The sequence below is a fragment of the Zonotrichia albicollis genome, chromosome 12, assembly GCF_047830755.1.
Source record: "Zonotrichia albicollis isolate bZonAlb1 chromosome 12, bZonAlb1.hap1, whole genome shotgun sequence".
NCBI classification, from domain to species: domain Eukaryota; kingdom Metazoa; phylum Chordata; class Aves; order Passeriformes; family Passerellidae; genus Zonotrichia; species Zonotrichia albicollis.
The window spans coordinates 15,010,671-15,027,540 of NC_133830.1; the positions used below are offsets into that span (position 1 = coordinate 15,010,671).

General features: G+C 41.3%; 2 protein-coding genes across 3 annotated transcripts; one reads left to right on the forward strand and one right to left on the reverse strand.

Annotated features, from left to right (window-relative positions):
* The first annotated feature begins 13 nt into the window (after nucleotides 1-13).
* On the forward strand, nucleotides 14-2,674 carry SPCS1 (signal peptidase complex subunit 1). Its single transcript, XM_074550024.1, has 4 exons — nucleotides 14-196; nucleotides 1,150-1,209; nucleotides 1,520-1,606; nucleotides 2,489-2,674. The coding sequence occupies exons 1-4, from the start codon at nucleotides 161-163 to the stop codon at nucleotides 2,609-2,611; spliced, it is 306 nt and encodes a 101-aa protein (XP_074406125.1). The 5' UTR covers nucleotides 14-160; the 3' UTR covers nucleotides 2,612-2,674.
* NEK4 (NIMA related kinase 4) lies at nucleotides 2,671-16,683 on the reverse strand. Of its 2 annotated transcripts, none has more exons than XM_074550019.1 (16): nucleotides 16,466-16,683; nucleotides 13,758-14,024; nucleotides 12,590-12,787; nucleotides 11,640-11,747; nucleotides 10,828-10,982; nucleotides 10,058-10,199; nucleotides 8,793-9,218; nucleotides 8,338-8,392; nucleotides 7,983-8,119; nucleotides 7,075-7,200; nucleotides 6,676-6,739; nucleotides 6,175-6,281; nucleotides 5,986-6,074; nucleotides 5,162-5,364; nucleotides 4,897-5,030; nucleotides 2,671-4,219 (listed from the first exon to the last, which is right to left on the reverse strand). In XM_074550019.1, exons 1-16 carry the CDS (start codon nucleotides 16,556-16,558, stop codon nucleotides 4,127-4,129), a joined length of 2,397 nt encoding a protein of 798 aa, XP_074406120.1. In that variant the 5' UTR covers nucleotides 16,559-16,683; the 3' UTR covers nucleotides 2,671-4,126. The 2 variants fall into 2 exon arrangements, with proteins under 2 accessions (XP_074406120.1, XP_074406119.1); XM_074550018.1 differs by having other exon boundaries at nucleotides 7,983-8,123; nucleotides 8,339-8,392; nucleotides 16,466-16,682.
* Between the last annotated feature and the right edge of the window lie 187 nt (nucleotides 16,684-16,870).

The following is a 16,870-nucleotide window of genomic DNA, read 5'->3' on the forward strand; positions in this document are numbered from 1 at the left end:
GTGTTTCCGGCCAGCTCAGCAGCCGTCTTCCGCTCCGCCGCGACCATCGCCGGTAGCAGCGGAGAGGCCGCGCCGCGCCCCGCCAACAGCAGGGCCCTACTCGGGAGCGCCGAGACGGCTGCCAAGAGGAACGGGAAGAAGCCGGAGAAGCGCCGCCGCCATGCTGGGCGTGTTCCGCTCCATCCCCACGCAGATGGTAGGGCCCGCTCGGGCCTCGGCACCGGGGCACTGCGGCGACACGGCCGGTGCGGGTTTCAGTGTCCCTGCACGCACGGTGACACGGCCGGCGCGGGTTTCAGTGTCCCCTGCACGACACCCGTGTACGAGGCACGGCCAAAGGGATGCAGGATGAATCCCTGTAATTCTGGGTTTTGACCTGCGAGTTGGGACTGTCACGCTGTAAAAGGAAGTTTGGGACTGTAACGCTGTACGAGGAAGCCGTGTAAGGGAAGCCCCTCTGTGCTTTCCTGCCTCTGCTGCAGGACAGAAGGCAGCGTGTGCTCCCTGAGTTTTCTAACATCATGCAAACATAGATTAATTTGGTTTGGAAGGAACCACTGGAGATCATCCAGTCCAACCCTCCAAGGCAGGGTCAGCTGGAGCAGGAATGAATCCAGGTGGATTTGGAATGCCTCCATGACCTGTCTAGGCAGCCTGTCCCAGTGCTCTGCCATCCTCAACATAAAATTCTTCCTTCTGTTGAGGTAGAAGTTGGTCTGTTTTAGTTTCTGACCATTGCTCCTCATCTTGGTGCTGGGCACCACTGAAGAGAGGTTGGCACCATCCTGTTGGCACCCACCCTGGTGACATTTATCTGTCAGCCTTCTCCAGGACACAGGTGCCACTCACACCATGCCCTCTTCTGTGGTGATACAGCTTTACTTAGTGATGTTAAGGTGACTGCAATGGTATTTTGAACTTGCATTACTTACCCTGATCAGACAGTGCTTGCTTCTGTTTCTAGGTGATGTGGCCAAGCCTGCAGAGGAGGTGTTTTCAGCCACTGTAAGAAAAATAATTGCAATCTGGTTTGAAAGTTGAACAAAAACGCTGAGAACCCATGGTCAGGTAGACTGTAGGATCTAACCTGAAAGAGTTAAGTGGGCAGGTCTGTGTTTTGAATGACTGACTAAGTGTCTTTTTCCACAGGACTACAAGGGCCAAAAATTAGCAGAACAGATTTTTCAAGGAATCATTCTTGTCTCTGCAGTAAGTATAGTAGGCCTGTGGGTGAGAACATGAAGGACTATTTTTATTTTCTGATCTTATAAATATTTTTCTTATTGTTTGGGGTCACTAAAAACTTTAAACAAAGAGGGGCTGACATGGATTAAAACTTTCTGCTTCCCATCTTTTACTTTCGTTGTTGGCCTGCACTTTTAAAAAGGTTTGAAAGATGTACATGCTTTTGAAAAACCTGTATTTTCCTACCTAAATCTACCCCCTGCCTCTTAATCATATCATGGGAAAAGTCTTTCTTTAAATAAAGTTTGAATTTTTTTAATGTTTGTTTTTCCAGGTAATTGGTTTCATCTATGGATACATCACTGAACAGTTTGGATGGACTGTCTACATAGTTATGGCTGGATTTGCTTTATCATGTTTGGTAAGAATATTTTCCCCCAAACCAAAAAACACATGCACTGTTTAATCAGGAATAATTGCTAAATTGAGGGGCTGTCAGACTAATGTATGCTATGCAATTCAGATTTATAAATACTGTGCTTCCTTTGATCTGCATAAAATGCTTTGCAGCCCATTAAGTGCTTTTTTTTAAATGCTAGCAGAGTTTTTGCAATTTAACACCACTTTTGAGTTCATTTTTCATTTCAATTAAAAGTCAGAGTTAAGTCCAGCTGACAGCATTAGTAACAGAAAGGATAGGGAGGCTTTCTGTGCAGTAGCAGCTTGGCATGATAATTTTGCAGCTGTCCCCTGCTGCCTGAGGAAACAATATGGAATTTCAGGAGTAATTACTTAACTATACATGAGAGGTGTCCCATTCCTATTGGGGCACTCCCAATAGTAAAATAGTAAATAACAGTAAAACCAATCTGGTTTTACTTGTAGTTCTTACACCTCTCAAGAGCTCAGATACAGCACAATTTGACCAATCACTACTCAGGGGACACACACACTCCACTGTTTTGAAAAGCCCCTGTAATTCTCTGGCATCATCATCATCCATCTGCTCCTTACTTACCTGTGATGCCACAAGAGGGGAGGGTCTCAGTGAATGCTGGTGTCACCTCAGGAGTCCTTTTTACCTCAGGGTGGGTGCTGTCCTTCTCCTTGCAACAACCTGGGGTGCTGTAGTCACATACTTAAGCGTGACTTTGCAATGTAAACTGTAAATGTACATGAAACTGCAAGAGTTTTTTAAGGACTAATAGATAATGAGTTAGAGATGAAGATTTTCCTCAGGAGCTGTACAGAGCAGCCCCTGAGCACCCCGTGTCCCTGTTGTGACTGCCTCCTCTGCCCTCAGCTGACGCTGCCCCCGTGGCCCATGTACCGCCGCAATCCCCTCAAGTGGCTGCCGGTCCAGGAGTCGGGCACGGAAGAGAAGAAGGCAGCAGACAGGAAACCAAAGAGACATTCCAAAACCTAAAAATGATGGTGTCCAGGCTGTTACTTTGTTAAGTTTTGTTAAATTAATTTTCATTGAGAAATACTTCTTGGCTTAGTGTTTGGGTTTTTTCTTAGTACTTTGTATCCATCCATGGGTACAACCAAGCTTTGCAGGGAGCACGAAGGCTGGAAATTGGGGCTGGAGGTTCAGGGGAGGCTCTGGGAACAAAACTATGGGGGGGATTAACTTCAGAAGGCTACTGGAGGTCACATCGTGAGTATTTCACGAAAAAGGAACACAGTGAATAAAATGAATTCTAGTTAAGCTGTTGCCATAGCCTAAAAGATTAATAAACAGCTGAACTTCTACTGTAATGTTTCTAACTGTGTGTAAAGCAAGTTGTCAGTAGTGCCAGGTTGTAATAAATACTGTGAAAAGGTATATACCCCACAGTTCTGAAAATAACTGTTCCAGGATTGGAGGATACAGAGAGCCAGTTTTTGTTTAAAATAAATTTCCCTGGGAAGAACAAGTAAGAATTGCTCTTGAAACATTGTAACTTGAGCTTGTAGTGTGTGTGCAGGATCCATAGGTATGGCTCATGTCAGTAAGCTCCCTCACAGCTGCTGGAGGTTACAGTATTTCAGCTACAGGCAGGAAGAGACAGGTTTATAATTTTATTTTACAAATCCATTTCCATTTGACTTCTTTATTATTTAAAAAACATGTGCTTTTCCTGCAGGTATGGTACACAACAAAGCCTGGGGGCTGTAGTGAGACACACTGGATTCAAACAAAAAGAAATAAGTGTTTTATCTTTTCCCTAAGAGATTTTGCTCTTGGGCACTTACATTCCTAAAAGGAATTAGTATTTGTAAGGCAAAGGGATTTCTCCAACTGGAACCATGGTAACCATGGCTGCATTCCTTTCAAACATTTTCAGACTTACTTTATCCAGATACCAAATGCTTTCCCCACCTTGGTGACTGCCTCAGCAACAAAACACAAGAGCAAAGTCTCTCCTTACAAGCAGTACAGCTGCCCCCTTCAGCACTTGGACTTGGCAATTTACACTACCTGAGGACCTTGAGTTCCACAAAAATTAGTAATTGTTTCTTCATGCTAAATTTTAACAACTATCTGATGTAATAGATTAGAGTTTATCACATCAGAGCCTTGGCAGAGATTTTGTTACTGTATTTAGTATGAGACCATACCAAAAACCTTTTGCTATGACAAATTCAAACCAGAACATAATCTTTTTTGACACTCCTTAGCATACAAAACTTGGTATCGACCCCTGTGGGAAGCAACTTTTTAAGAGAGTAAAAACTAAACTAAACTAAAGAGCAACTCAGAAGTTTCTCTTCTGAGGAAGTGATAGCCTGGTTCACATTTTAACATGAAAAATATTACTATGAACTCATAACATTTCCTGCAAGTTCACCTCCTTATTCCAGCAAAGGAGATCAGTGGATGAATGTGCTTTGTAGGCTGGTCCAGTCTATCAAAAGAGCTAGAAAACAGTTCTTTTGTCCAAGGAAAGGATTCTGGTCAGAGCTTCACATTTTCTTCAAGGAATTTGAGGTGCCGAGCCTTCGCACTGTAACTGACGTACTTGTCTCCCATGTGCTCCCGCAACTGCAGCTGTTAACAGAAATAAACCCGCATTTACTGGCACTGAAAAAAAGCAGATGCTACCTAAATATTAACAGAGAAATACCAAAGCAGTCAGCTCAAAGAAGCATGTGAAGCTTGGCAATGTGGATGAGAGAGAAGAAAAATGAACACTATTGCTGTCTAAAAGCAAGAGACTTTCAAATCCCACCCAAAAATTTAAAATGTAAGATCTTCACAGGTTACAAATCAAATACTGTCTAGGTAAGTGTAACCAAGTTTTGAATCAAAGGAGCTGAAGGTATTCCTTGTTCACCTCTATTGGGGATTGATGTTAAATTATTTCTTATTTTGGACATAAGGAGCATAAGGAAAGTAATGTGAAGGCAAACATTTGAGAGACAGAAGAAATTATTACTGGAGAAACAGCATAAAATTATTAACAGAATAAAATTATTTGCATGCCTCACACCTTCCCACAATTCTAAAGCTCTGATGGTTTCTGAGGAAGTTGGGAGTTGAATGTAGTCTACATCTAGAATCAAACTTAAGCATGAAAATTACAGTATACTTAGGTCCTTGCCCACCCATGACTACATTAAGATCTTCTGGAATCAAGGTTTACCCTATCTCAATAGGATAAACAGCCTGCTCAATTATCTAGGTTTATAAAGAAATTAAACTATTTTATCATGGAAGACATTCACCTCTCTTTTTGCTTCATCATCTTCTTCCATGATTCTGTACACTTTCTCAAGAAGTTTCACTCCCAATCCTTGCACCACATCAGATCTCAGGATTTCAACCATTCTCCTAATCTTGAAAGGGACCAATGACATATCTATTAAAAATAAAATACAATTTAAAAAAATCAGTGCAGTAGTAATTACTTTCAGTACAGACAATTTTCATATTCTGCAGAAGAATATGGGACAACTCTAAGTATTACCACAGAATCCTAGAGAAACAGACCTGAAGGAATCTCTTCCATTTTTAATTCCTCTGATTCATCAGGTGATTTTCCATGCAAAATCAAAGTATCTCGATACTTTCTATGAAGCTTAAACTCTGGGGCTGGGGTCGAGGTTACACTGCACTCAGAGTTCTCCTTGGAGTCCATTTTCAGTGTCCATGTCATCAGCTGCACCAAGTCATTCATTTCATTCATACTTTTCCTAGGAGAGAAGGAATAAATAATTCAGTCATCATCATAATGCAACTTCCACCCGCATTCCAGAGCTTTCAATGAGTATATTCAGGTCCTAATAAGTATTCCATGTTAAATTCCTAGTTGTGGTGCAGTTTTATCAATAGCAACATCAGTACTATTTCATTTAACAAAGGCTCAGAGCCCAGCAAAAACCCCACAATCCTACTGGCTACTGCTGACTCTGGTAATGCAGCAAATTGCATCCTTTGAAAGCTGCTTACACTGACAAAAATCAGAGGTAAATTCAGCCTCATTTACAGTGGAAAGGATGCACATTGGCACCTCTTAACTTGTGCTTTTAATGCATCCTGACAGCAGATGCCCTTTGGTGCTGGAAGATTGTTTTCTGGGAAGCTGCAGTTCACAAAACCATCATACACAATCCCATGGCCCAGCAAGTTCAGCATGGGAAGTGTACAGTTACAGAGAGACAATAATCAGTGGGGCTGTTTTCCTCTATGCATCACATACTTCTTCAATCACTCACTATGCACAGCTAAAGTGTGAAAGCCCTTTTATTTCCACTCCAAGTCAAAGTCCAGTACAGCAGTGAAAATTCTTGCACAGTATTAAACAGAATCCTTACTTCTCCTTGGAATCACCATCAGACTTGTCTGTAGAGCTTGTGGAAGAGCTTAGCTCATCATCAGACAGGCAATGGGCTTCTCTCTTTCTCTAAGGGAGGAGGGAATAAATAACAAGAATTCTAATAATTCTGAAAGTAATTCAGCAATATGGCATATATTACTGTTCAAATACTTTTGACAAAGTTTACCTGAGAAATACTGGGATCTAAAGAGGACTGAGGAACTTTAACACAATTTTCCACATGTGACTTTGCTTCAACTGCTGCACCATTTGATGACTGTCTCACTGGAACCCCTGGATGGATGACATTTTGACAATATTTACAACTAAGCTGTGTGTATTCTGAATTAGTTTCATGCTCAGGCAAGGAAAAAAAAGTATCACCTAGCAGAAGGCAGGCAGGGAGGTAGGTATTTTGCTAATAGAAAACATTGAAACTTCTGTTTGAAAGTGAATATTACATTTTACGTACATTTCAAAGACAAGTTGTCAACACAGAACACAACTGACATAACTAAAAAGCAGAAAAATACAGACATGTTAACAGAACTTTTTAATTAACACAGAACTAGCCCCTTAGTGCACTGTTCTGAAGATGGCAGTGAAGAACAGACAAGAAGTTATAATTTCTTCAGGAAAAAGTTATTTAAAATAACATAAACTGTTCACATATAAACATAAAAATTACCAGAGGGAAGCATCTCCCGAGACTGTTTCAGCCTCCTCCGTTCTCTTGCTGACAAGGGCCGCTCCTTCAAAGGAAGTTAATTTGATCTTAATTTGCAATCACCACCATGGCTTTTGTTTCCTAATCACCTATTAAGCAAAAAATCCTTTTCAAGGGTTCAAAGAGTGGGAGCTATTATTTAATGCTTAATTATTTCTTACAGAACTGTCTTCAATGAGACCAATCTGAACTCTAGTAAAGGGGCTTCTGACCTCCTAGGCTCAGCAAGGCTCATCCCACACTGAGCAGGGCTTCCAAGAGGCAGGAACCTACCCAACATTTCTTTACTCACTGTGCACACACACAGAACAAACTGCTCAGAAGGATTGAGACAAAAGCCAGACAGTTTTCATCACTAACCTTTGGAATGGCTGCTTGGCTGGGTTTGGCACTCTCTGCAGGCTCAGGGTGCTCTGCACCCCTCTGGGCTGTCTTTGGGGTCACATCAGAAGGAACAGGTAGAGGCCGAGGAGAAACTGCTCTGAACTTGACAGAAAAGTGAGCAAGAATTTTTTTTTTAATTGAAAGTTTAAGTATCCTGCAATCTAGAAGACATTCTTGCATGGTAAAGCTGGATGTCAGAATTTTGAATCCTATTGGCTTGATCCTTCCCTTTCCCCATCTCTGCTTGCATCTGTTTCCCTTCTTTCCATCCCTACATCTTATCCCCCTCCTCCCAGACTATTTTTCAGCCAATGCCTTTGCAACAAATGTCCCCACCCTCAAACAGCAAAACCCAAAGAGAAAACCAGGTTATCAATGACCAATCACCCTCTTCCATAGCCTTGTGCCTTTCCCCAAAGAAACCTCCCTGCTCAGGGTGGAGGAACTGACAGGAGCTCTATCCTGTCTGCAGGCCAAGATTTTCCTCCTACAGTTTGCACTCAGAAGCTCAGGGCAGCCATTACACATCTGTTCTAAAGCACTACTAAGCCACTACCCACCACAAGACAAGTAGCCTTATCCACAAAGGTACTGACTTGTAGTCAGAAGTCCTGATGGAATTTCCTAGCAAACATTGCAACCCAGTAAAGGCACAGCCCATCTGGCACACCCACCTCATCCCTGAAAGGTACTGGGGATTTTCAAAGATTTACTCAGGCTGCTTCTAACAGTCACCTTCAGTGATCTGAAGTCATACAGACACACATGAAACAAGAACAGCATTAAAACACCCACCCTTTTTTAGAAAATAGGTCCCACGTTTAAAGAGGAAAAACACAGGAGTCTTAAAGGAGAGAGGAGAAGTATTTTTCAAGTATCTGCACCTTCTCTGAGCAGCCTTCAGCAAGCTCTCTCTTCTGCTGCTGCTGCCATGGGAGAGAAGGTTCACTGACAGAGCTGTGAGCCTGCTTGTGCAAGGTCATTTTTCCCTGAGCATCTCCTGAAGCTCCATGACTGACATCATCCTAATAAGTAAAAGCATTTTTAAAAAATGCAGACCTGTCACTTCCAGATTTACACATACACACTTAAAAAATAATCAAAACAGGCCCCTTTACTATTTGGATTGCAACCACCTTAACATAGCACAGGTACAAGCACAATAAATTCTTATTTGAGAGATAAAATACCTGCTGTACCAGCATCTTTAGCTACTAAACCTTCAAAGAAGGTCACTTACTTGAATTATAACAGGAACAAAGGGTGCCAGCAGCTTTTCAGTGGAATCCAAGCTCTACAAGAAATGATTTCTCATTAAAAATCTCATGGTAGACCAAAATGCAATGAAAAGACAATCACCACCAATTAGTCCCCTGATCCAAATCAAAATTATTCAGGCCTATTTACAACATAGAACAAAAGTTACAAAACTATTCTTACTCTCTCTGTTCACAGCTGGGAATGCAAATTTTTTCCCTGTAAAAACAGAATTCCAATTATCTAGATAGATACAATCCCAAAACTACTTTATGATATTGCCTTTGCAAATCTGACCCCAAGGCTCCTAGCAACTTAAGAATCTCAATAATTGCATCAGCAACATCCTACTTTGACAGAAAAACGTGCAGCAGCTCTCTAAATTGTAAGACCTGGCCACTGATTAAATCTACTTCAAATAAGCAGAAATGCATTACCAGGTCAGTTTGCTTTTGGTCTTTTGATACAGGCTGCAGGAGTTTCAAAGTGTCATCCTCATCTTCTACAGAATCAACAGAAGATGGCTTTGATTCAACACTTTCAGCTTTAAAAGCCTGTCTTGCTCTTTGCTGCTGTCCATTTTCCTTAATTGGTGGGTTATTAGATGTTATTTTAGAATGGCCTGGACCATGTAAATGCTTTGCTTTATTATTCTCTGGAATACTCTCACTGCCACCCTTGTCACTGCCACGCTTCATCCTTTCAGACAGGGGGACATCAATGTTCACTCCACTGACTGTAGCTATGGAGTCTCTCAGGCTGGTCAGATCATTTTTGCTTGGTTTTCTTTCCAACTCAGCAGCTGGTTTCTCTGAGGGATAAAATTTGCTGGCTTTACATTTGCTGATGCAATCTTCTTCATCCTAGGATTAGAAGAAAAACAAAAAAGTCATCTTTTGCATTTTACACCCATATGAAAGAATTCTCTAAGCACTAAAGAAAATCAAGAACATACCAGGGCACATAAACTGAAAGGAAGTTATGATCAATAACAAATTAGGAGCACCAAAAAAGTCAAAATCCGCATTTTTAAAGAGATACAGATTTGCAAATGGCCAATTTCAGGTACTGGTTTATACACAGAGAATACACCTACTTTCCACCAGGAGCATGAAAGCAAAGTTGTACTCACTTGGCTCTTCCCTAAGGGAGGAAAAAGCACCAAGAGTTTTTAGGATGTGCTCCATCACATATATTCAGGATTTCAACACTGAAAGCTCAAACCCAGAACAGAAGACTTTTTACAGAAAACAAAAAGCATGCACAAGATTAACCATTACAAAAGGTTTGTTGTAACCACTGGAAAGAATTTCAACAATAAAGAATTTTGGTTGTGACTATAAATAGTTTTTAAAGATGTTTTTGACTGGAAAAAACTATTACCACTTGTCATGAGATATTGAAAAATCATTTGACCCCAAATACTTCCAAGAGTAATTCACATAAAACCAGGTGTTGTTTAGTTGACATCTTACAGGTCCTGCAATTAGCTGCACTGATCCACAGGTGTTTAATTACTTCCACTCTTATCTAAAAGCATTTCCTTCCCTAATATGAATTTTACACATTGCTGGGATTCAGATCTAATGTTCTCAGGGATGCTCAAGGCACTTGTTATAAAACTGAGGCTTTTATCTAGAAAAAGCAAGAAGGATTTGGGTTTTGTTGGCTTTTTTTAAGGTAAAAACCCCCCATATCTTACAACTTTGTATTTTCTGGCTTGCTCAGAGGAGTGGTTTTGGTGTGGAACATTCCTGCTGTGAGATTCATTCTTTGCTGAGATGACAGAACAAGGGTCTTTAGGTTTAGAATCCACTGTTTTCTTATGATTCCTAGCAGCTTTCCTGTGAAGAAAATGAAAGTTACTCATTCATTAACTATCAACAAGGTTTTAAAATATTTCTTTTGATTATACTAATTAAAAAAAAAAAATCCACTCCACTAAAGAGTTTTCATACAAAGAGTATCAGATACTGGGATTTTTCAATAGACTGTGCACAACAATCTCATTTTCAATTCCAGAAAAGGATCATAAAAACCCAATTCAGATTCTGCCAGCAATATACACCTTTCTGCAAAGCACCAAGGTCAGTTCTATCTGGAAGCTGTAAAATAACTGACTAAACCTGACAAAGAAAAATAATTATATCAGTGTATATCAAAAGGAACTTGGTTTTTCAACACCCAGATGATAAATGGCCTCAAGAATCACATGGAAAGGTGTGTGCTTTCTACCAATTCTATATTTTTAAGCACTACAGAGTTTTATTCTGCATTTACAGAAAAAAATATTTTCCACTCTAATTCCCTCATATTTCTCAAAGAATTCAAAGAAACTGATGTTCATATGCTTTGTAGCTGCCCATAACAAAACTTACTTTATCCTCCTACAAAACCCAGGGAAAGCTGTAAAAAACAGACAACAACAGCATGAATATTTTGCACAGAATCACTCATATGAAAATGTCTTACGCCTTTGTGGCTTCCAAAAACAAAGCAATCTGCTGTTTGATGTATGGTTGTCTCAGGATGCTTTTCACACTTGGTCTCTCCTCAGGTTTTTTACTGAGCATAGTTTGTATTATTGCTACCAGCTGTGGGCTGTAATCCTTTGGCATGGGTGGCAGCTGTGAAAGGAAAGGGAAGCCTGATATTATTTAATATACTCATCAACAGGGGCTGCTTCTAGAACATTTATGTGTGATCATTATGGTCAGATACATAAAAAAATATGTATAAAAAACAGACTTATTGTTCAAATGCTGCAAGTTACCCAATTGCCTAATGGTAAACAAAATATTGAAATTCCAAGTGTGTGGATAAGAACTGCTCCTAATTTTATTAATATGACCAGTAAAAGTTCTGTAAATAGGCTTAAAAATTTCTATAAAATAAATCCACATTCACTTCATTGTATGCCAAAGCAAGAGGACACTTAAGCTAATCTTACATAACAGGAAAATGCCATCACACAGTAATTTAATTTTTATGGAATGTTTATGCAAAACCAGAAGCAAATTAATAAAGTAATCTCAGAACTTTGAAAATTACTCAGTATATTCATTAACTTAAGAGGTAACAAGAAACTTTAGCCATACCTACAAAGGAATAACTCCCTTGATCTGGTATCACATCATCCACCACCACAAAACAACAGTCTTACATATGATGGTGTACATTACATGCAAGTTTTTTTAACTCCGTGCAATATTTCTGATTAGAAAAGATCATCTCAATTTCTAGATAGGAAACCCAAGCACCTATAAAATTTCAGGAGATTTTACCTTCCCTTCAATGATTCGATAAGCCAAGGAGTTCATGTCCTTGGCATTGAAGGCGTGTTTCAGTGTGGCCATCTCATAAACACAGCAGCCCAAGGCCCAGACATCAGACTGAAAAAAGGGGAAGAGAAAATGTTTGGGAACTTCTTAGTAATTGTACAAGTTTTATCTTTGGACCTAGTTACCTGCTTTCAAAGAGGCTTTTAGTGGCACTAAGTTAATTAAGCCCAAATTCCATTGCAAACTTCTGGCTTCAGTCTCACTCTTCTATTTTTAATGTTGATCAAGTCAACTATTTCCTTAAAAATATCCCCAATTTTTTCCAAAAGGAAGTGTAGAAATTAGCCATCTTTGGGGGAAATGTTGCTTGTTTCCTTTTTTAGTAAAATATCCATCCTAACTGTAAATGAAAAATCTTGGTTTTTCATTGGAAGAAGTTTCCCCTCAGTTCTTGCTCACTACAGACACTCATATTTATGGTGTGTTTACAGCAAGTGCTGAACTTGTTTGCTATGTTCTGTTGTATTTTAAATTCACAATAACACAGCTTATTCCTCTCATTAAAATTTCCTTTTTTTTTTTTTTAATGCTGCTGTTATTTCTAATAGAGCTTTTGAGTGTAAATCTTCCTGTCTGGTATATAATAAATTCAGAAAGCGCATCTCTAATACAGGCTGATATTTCTGTTCCCATTCTCTGTCTCTCCAGCTGTGAGAGGTACAGGCAGCCTGCTGAACACCTTGGTTGGGATAACTTAACACGTGCTCTGAATTCCTAAACACAGTTCAAGAACTAAACATTCCTACAAATCTCTCTCCCATTTTTTTGTTTGGTATTTGGGAAGATGAAAAAGACTTGGAAGCAATAAGAAACCAAAATACACAGGTAATAATTTCAGACAAATAAAGTAATGAGGCTCCTAAGAAAATAGAAATGACATTGTTATACTGTACCTTGTAGTTGTAGGGTTTGTTAGAGAAGAGTTCAGGGCTCATGTAGTACGGGGTGCCTATGAGAGTGCTGGCCATGTCATACTGGTTTTCCAACACCCTGGCTATTCCCAGGTCTCCCACTTTGATTATATTTGTTCGTGTCAGGAAAATATTCTGAGTTTTAAGATCTCTGTGCAGAATGTGCTTTTCATGTAAATACTATGAGGAAAAAAAATCATATAAATAAGGTTCATCAACTCCTAACTGTAAAATCTCATTATACAAGTCAAAGAAAGAAAACACAAAAGCAGAAGAAACACAGAAATCCCTCTCAAGGTCAGGAGTGACCTGCTAAGACAATAGTGGTGAAGTAACATTAAAAGTGACTGATACAGGCAGGGGCCCAAAACTTGGCACTGCTTTAACCAAATCTCCCTGTGTGGCCTTTATAAATCAGCAGAAAAGGAAAAATAAAAATGTAAAGTTAAGACTGTAACTCACTTTCTGCTGTTTTCATTTCTTGACAATCTTAGTCCAAAAAATTTCAGGGGAAATTATAATGTGAGCTTTGTGTAAATAGGGAAGAAAATTAGTCATAATAAACAAAAAGCAGTACCCTTAATTAGTCTATTTTTGATCATGACAGCAAACTTTAAGATAGAATTTTCTGTCCAATTTCTTATTCTTTAGTGTTAACATCTATATCTGGTCTTTATTGCTGTAACAATTGCCTTTAAAGTTTGCTAACCTCCAATTGCAAATTTAAAAGAGTAGCATAAGGCTTAATAGAAATGATGCATTGGTAGCTAAATTTACCACTAAAAACAGCAATAATAAGACTGAACACAAAAGGCTTCTGAAAGAATATGGTTAGTTTTTTCCCCCAAAAACTCCATTTTGTAAATTTAATGTAAACTTTCAAACCAGAGAAGCATATCAGACAACAGTTGCAAACACCCCTGTCTATTGTGCTACAGAGGTGTGGACATAAAATATGTCAGCAATTTCTTACTTAAAATAGTTGATTTGACTGCAATGATCCATTTTTAATGTACTAATAACCATTATAATTAGGTGCTAACCCAGCCAAACAGGAATCCAAAGGCAGCAGCTTAGCTGGAATTTTTAAATACAAAAAAAGTCAAATTAAGCTTCTATCTGGCAGTGACAAAATTCCACTTCATTGTACCTGCAGTGCCATGGCAATCTGCACAAACCACTCCACCACCCGAGTCTCAGGCAGGAGTTTTCCCTTCTGCTCCTTGAGCTTGTGGTAGAGGTCTCCTCCCTCGCAGAAGCCCATCACAATGTAGAGGTGGCCATCGTCCCCCTGCCAGGACTCTCTGTAGGTGACAATGTTGGGGTGTCTCAGCTGGGACAGCAGCTGGGCCTCCTGCTCTGCTGCTCTCCTCTCGCGGCTGGAAGCACTTCTGAGGTTTAACTTTTTGATGACATACTGTAAAAGCCAAGGCAAAGTGTATGGTAAGAGATGAAAGTGACTTTACAGAAGCCCTAGGGAACTCCCCAGACCTAAAGGAAATGCAGTATTTGAAATATCCACTGATTCATCTACATAGAGGCTGCAGTTTGGATGAAAGTTATCCAGAATTTCTTCTCTTCTACCTTTTCACCATAAAAATGGAACAGGTGTGTTCCATTCATCCACCTCAATACAACTCTGCTCAGGAATTTTGTGGTGTTTTGCTTTCTTCTAACTAATGTTCACATTTCTCTTTTTTCCCCCACTCTCACTTTAAATGTGTGTCTGTCACTCATCTTTTAAGCCTGAAGTACCTGTTTGTGCACCACAGTTACTCTCAAAAAGGCCACATCAATAGTATGCAGCGGTGTGCAAACAAATTATAAAAGTCATCTGAAACAGACAAAATGTCTTATGCTCATTCCTAAATTTCTTTTATTCTTCATTAAGATGGGTCAAGAATTTCTCAAAGCTACATACAAAAGTTGTCATCTACTTCCGTAATATGTGCTACATTTTATGTAATTCTGAGGAATTTCAGGTTTCAGCAAAAACATTAATGAAGTTGAAGATGAGACAATAAAATCCACAGAACACTTTCATCACCCACAACACCGATATTTAGGTCTGACCTGGCCCTAATCCTGATGAAAATTTTGTAGGACACCACTTTAGGGCATCAGCTTTCCACAGAACAATCATGTCATGGTTACACTTGAACCTGCTCTTATCAGAGAGATTGTAAATCAAAACTTTTAAATATTTTTACTTGCTGAATTTTAGCATCCTCAGAGATGCTTCAGTGTCTGCTCTCCAGGCTGCATCTATTAATTAGCCCAGCACATTTAATTAGCGCTGAGGAGATGGCCCTCTATACCAAGGGAACCAATTACCCAGGAAACCCACAGCACATCATGACTTTGTGTTTCAGATAGAACCTGTGATGCTGCAAAGCTTCCAGGAGTGTGTAATTGTGTACAGCATCACTTAACTTCAAAATAAAACAGAAATGCTGCAAATACTGTGGTCTGTATGACAAGTCAACTACAACTTTGGGCATGGAAATCGTTTAAGCTTATATCAGCAGCTTTTAGAAAATATACACCAAAATGCAAAAGGAATATATATGAGCCTTACTTTAAACTTGGCATTGATTATATTTAGTTTAATGAGCATGTTTTCCCGGCAAGATTCTCTGCTGAAGTCTATTGCAATGCTCTTCCACCTTATTTGATACCAAATTGTGTATGAATTCCAATTAGGTTTGTTTTAAACACTTAAAGCTACTTGACCTTCTCCACAAAAATCCAGCATTCAGTTAATAGCAAATATGGTTAAATAAGACACAATTTCTTTCACAGAAAATGTGGCACTGTGACAAAACTCCATCAAAAAATCCTGATCATCATTCTAGAGAAGAAAGTTTGTAAAAGTTGGCAAAAGATAAAACAGCAAAGCACTCCAAATATTTATCATGCAACTACAAACAGGAAGAAAGGCTAGTTTTAATGATCAGCAGCACCACAATGAAATCCAAGGACCTGTATCCGAGTGAAAGTGACCTCCATGCACTGTTTACTTTTGGGGTGAGGTGGGGTTAGGATCTCTTTGAGGACATTGGACTGTGCACGTGGTGATGGCCTGGAGGGAACAAGTCCTTTCCTCACTGCTACCCAAGGGTCACAGGGATTCACCTCGGGATTCCAGGCAGGGAACAAGTGCCCTTGTCCGGGAAGGACACACCTCTGCTCCCTGCTGGGCACAATCCTCCTCCAGCATCTCCAGTAAAAGCCCGGCCATAAACTCACACAGCAGTTCCTGTGGCACTGCTCTCTGAATGTTCTCCGTCCCCATTCCTCTGCCCTCTCGCATTCCCTATCGAACACCTCTGCTTTGGCCAGACTAGACAGATTATTCCAGTTCTCCAACAAAAATGCTTGTGCTTCTACTCTGACACAACCAAAACCTTCCCGGGAAGAGTCTTCTCCACAGCTTTAATAAAAGTTCTTTTAGACAAAGGAAGATAACAGAAACAGCAGCTCGGGTGGCTGCAGCCCTACCCCAACACCTGGTGATTGTCACAGCTCCACTCAGACACCAGATAATGGTCACAAAAACACCCTGACACCTGGTGATGGTCACAGCTCCACTCAGACACCAGATAATGGTCACAAAAAAACCCTGACACCTGGTGACTGTCACAGCCCCAGTCTGACACCAGCCCCACCTGCACCCCGACACGATGCCACGTCCCTGGTCGTGCCCAGGGTGGGTCAGGACCAGCAGCCACAGCCGAGCCAGAGTTGGGCGCGGGTCACAGCCGAACCAGACGCTGCGGGACCCCCGCCCAGCCCAGCCCAGCCCAGCCGCGCTCAGGCCGAGCCGTGCCCCTGCCCCGCGGCCCAGCCCCTCGCTACCTGCTTGCGGTCCTGGCGGTGCCGCGCCAGGCTCACCTCCCCGTAGCTGCCCTTGCCCACGGCCCGCAGGAAGCAGTAGGCAGCCAGGGGCATCCTCCCGCCGCCGGGCCCGGGCAGCGCCCGCTGCCATAGAGATGCCCGGGGCGGCCGCGGCCATGCAGCGCCCGGCGCGCAGCTGCCCAGCGCGGGCGCGGCGCCGCGGCGGCCATTTTGGAAGCGGGCGCGGCGGCCATGTTGAGAGCGGGCAGCGCGGCTGAGGCAGCGGGGCGGGCCTCGCCGCGGCCCCGGGACAGCGCTGTCCCCGCCCTGGCCCGTGTGAAGCGTGTGCTCGGTATGCTGCTCCTGGACATCCCTGTGCCGAGCCCCCGCCAAGGACGGCCACAGTTGTGCCACAACTCGCCACCT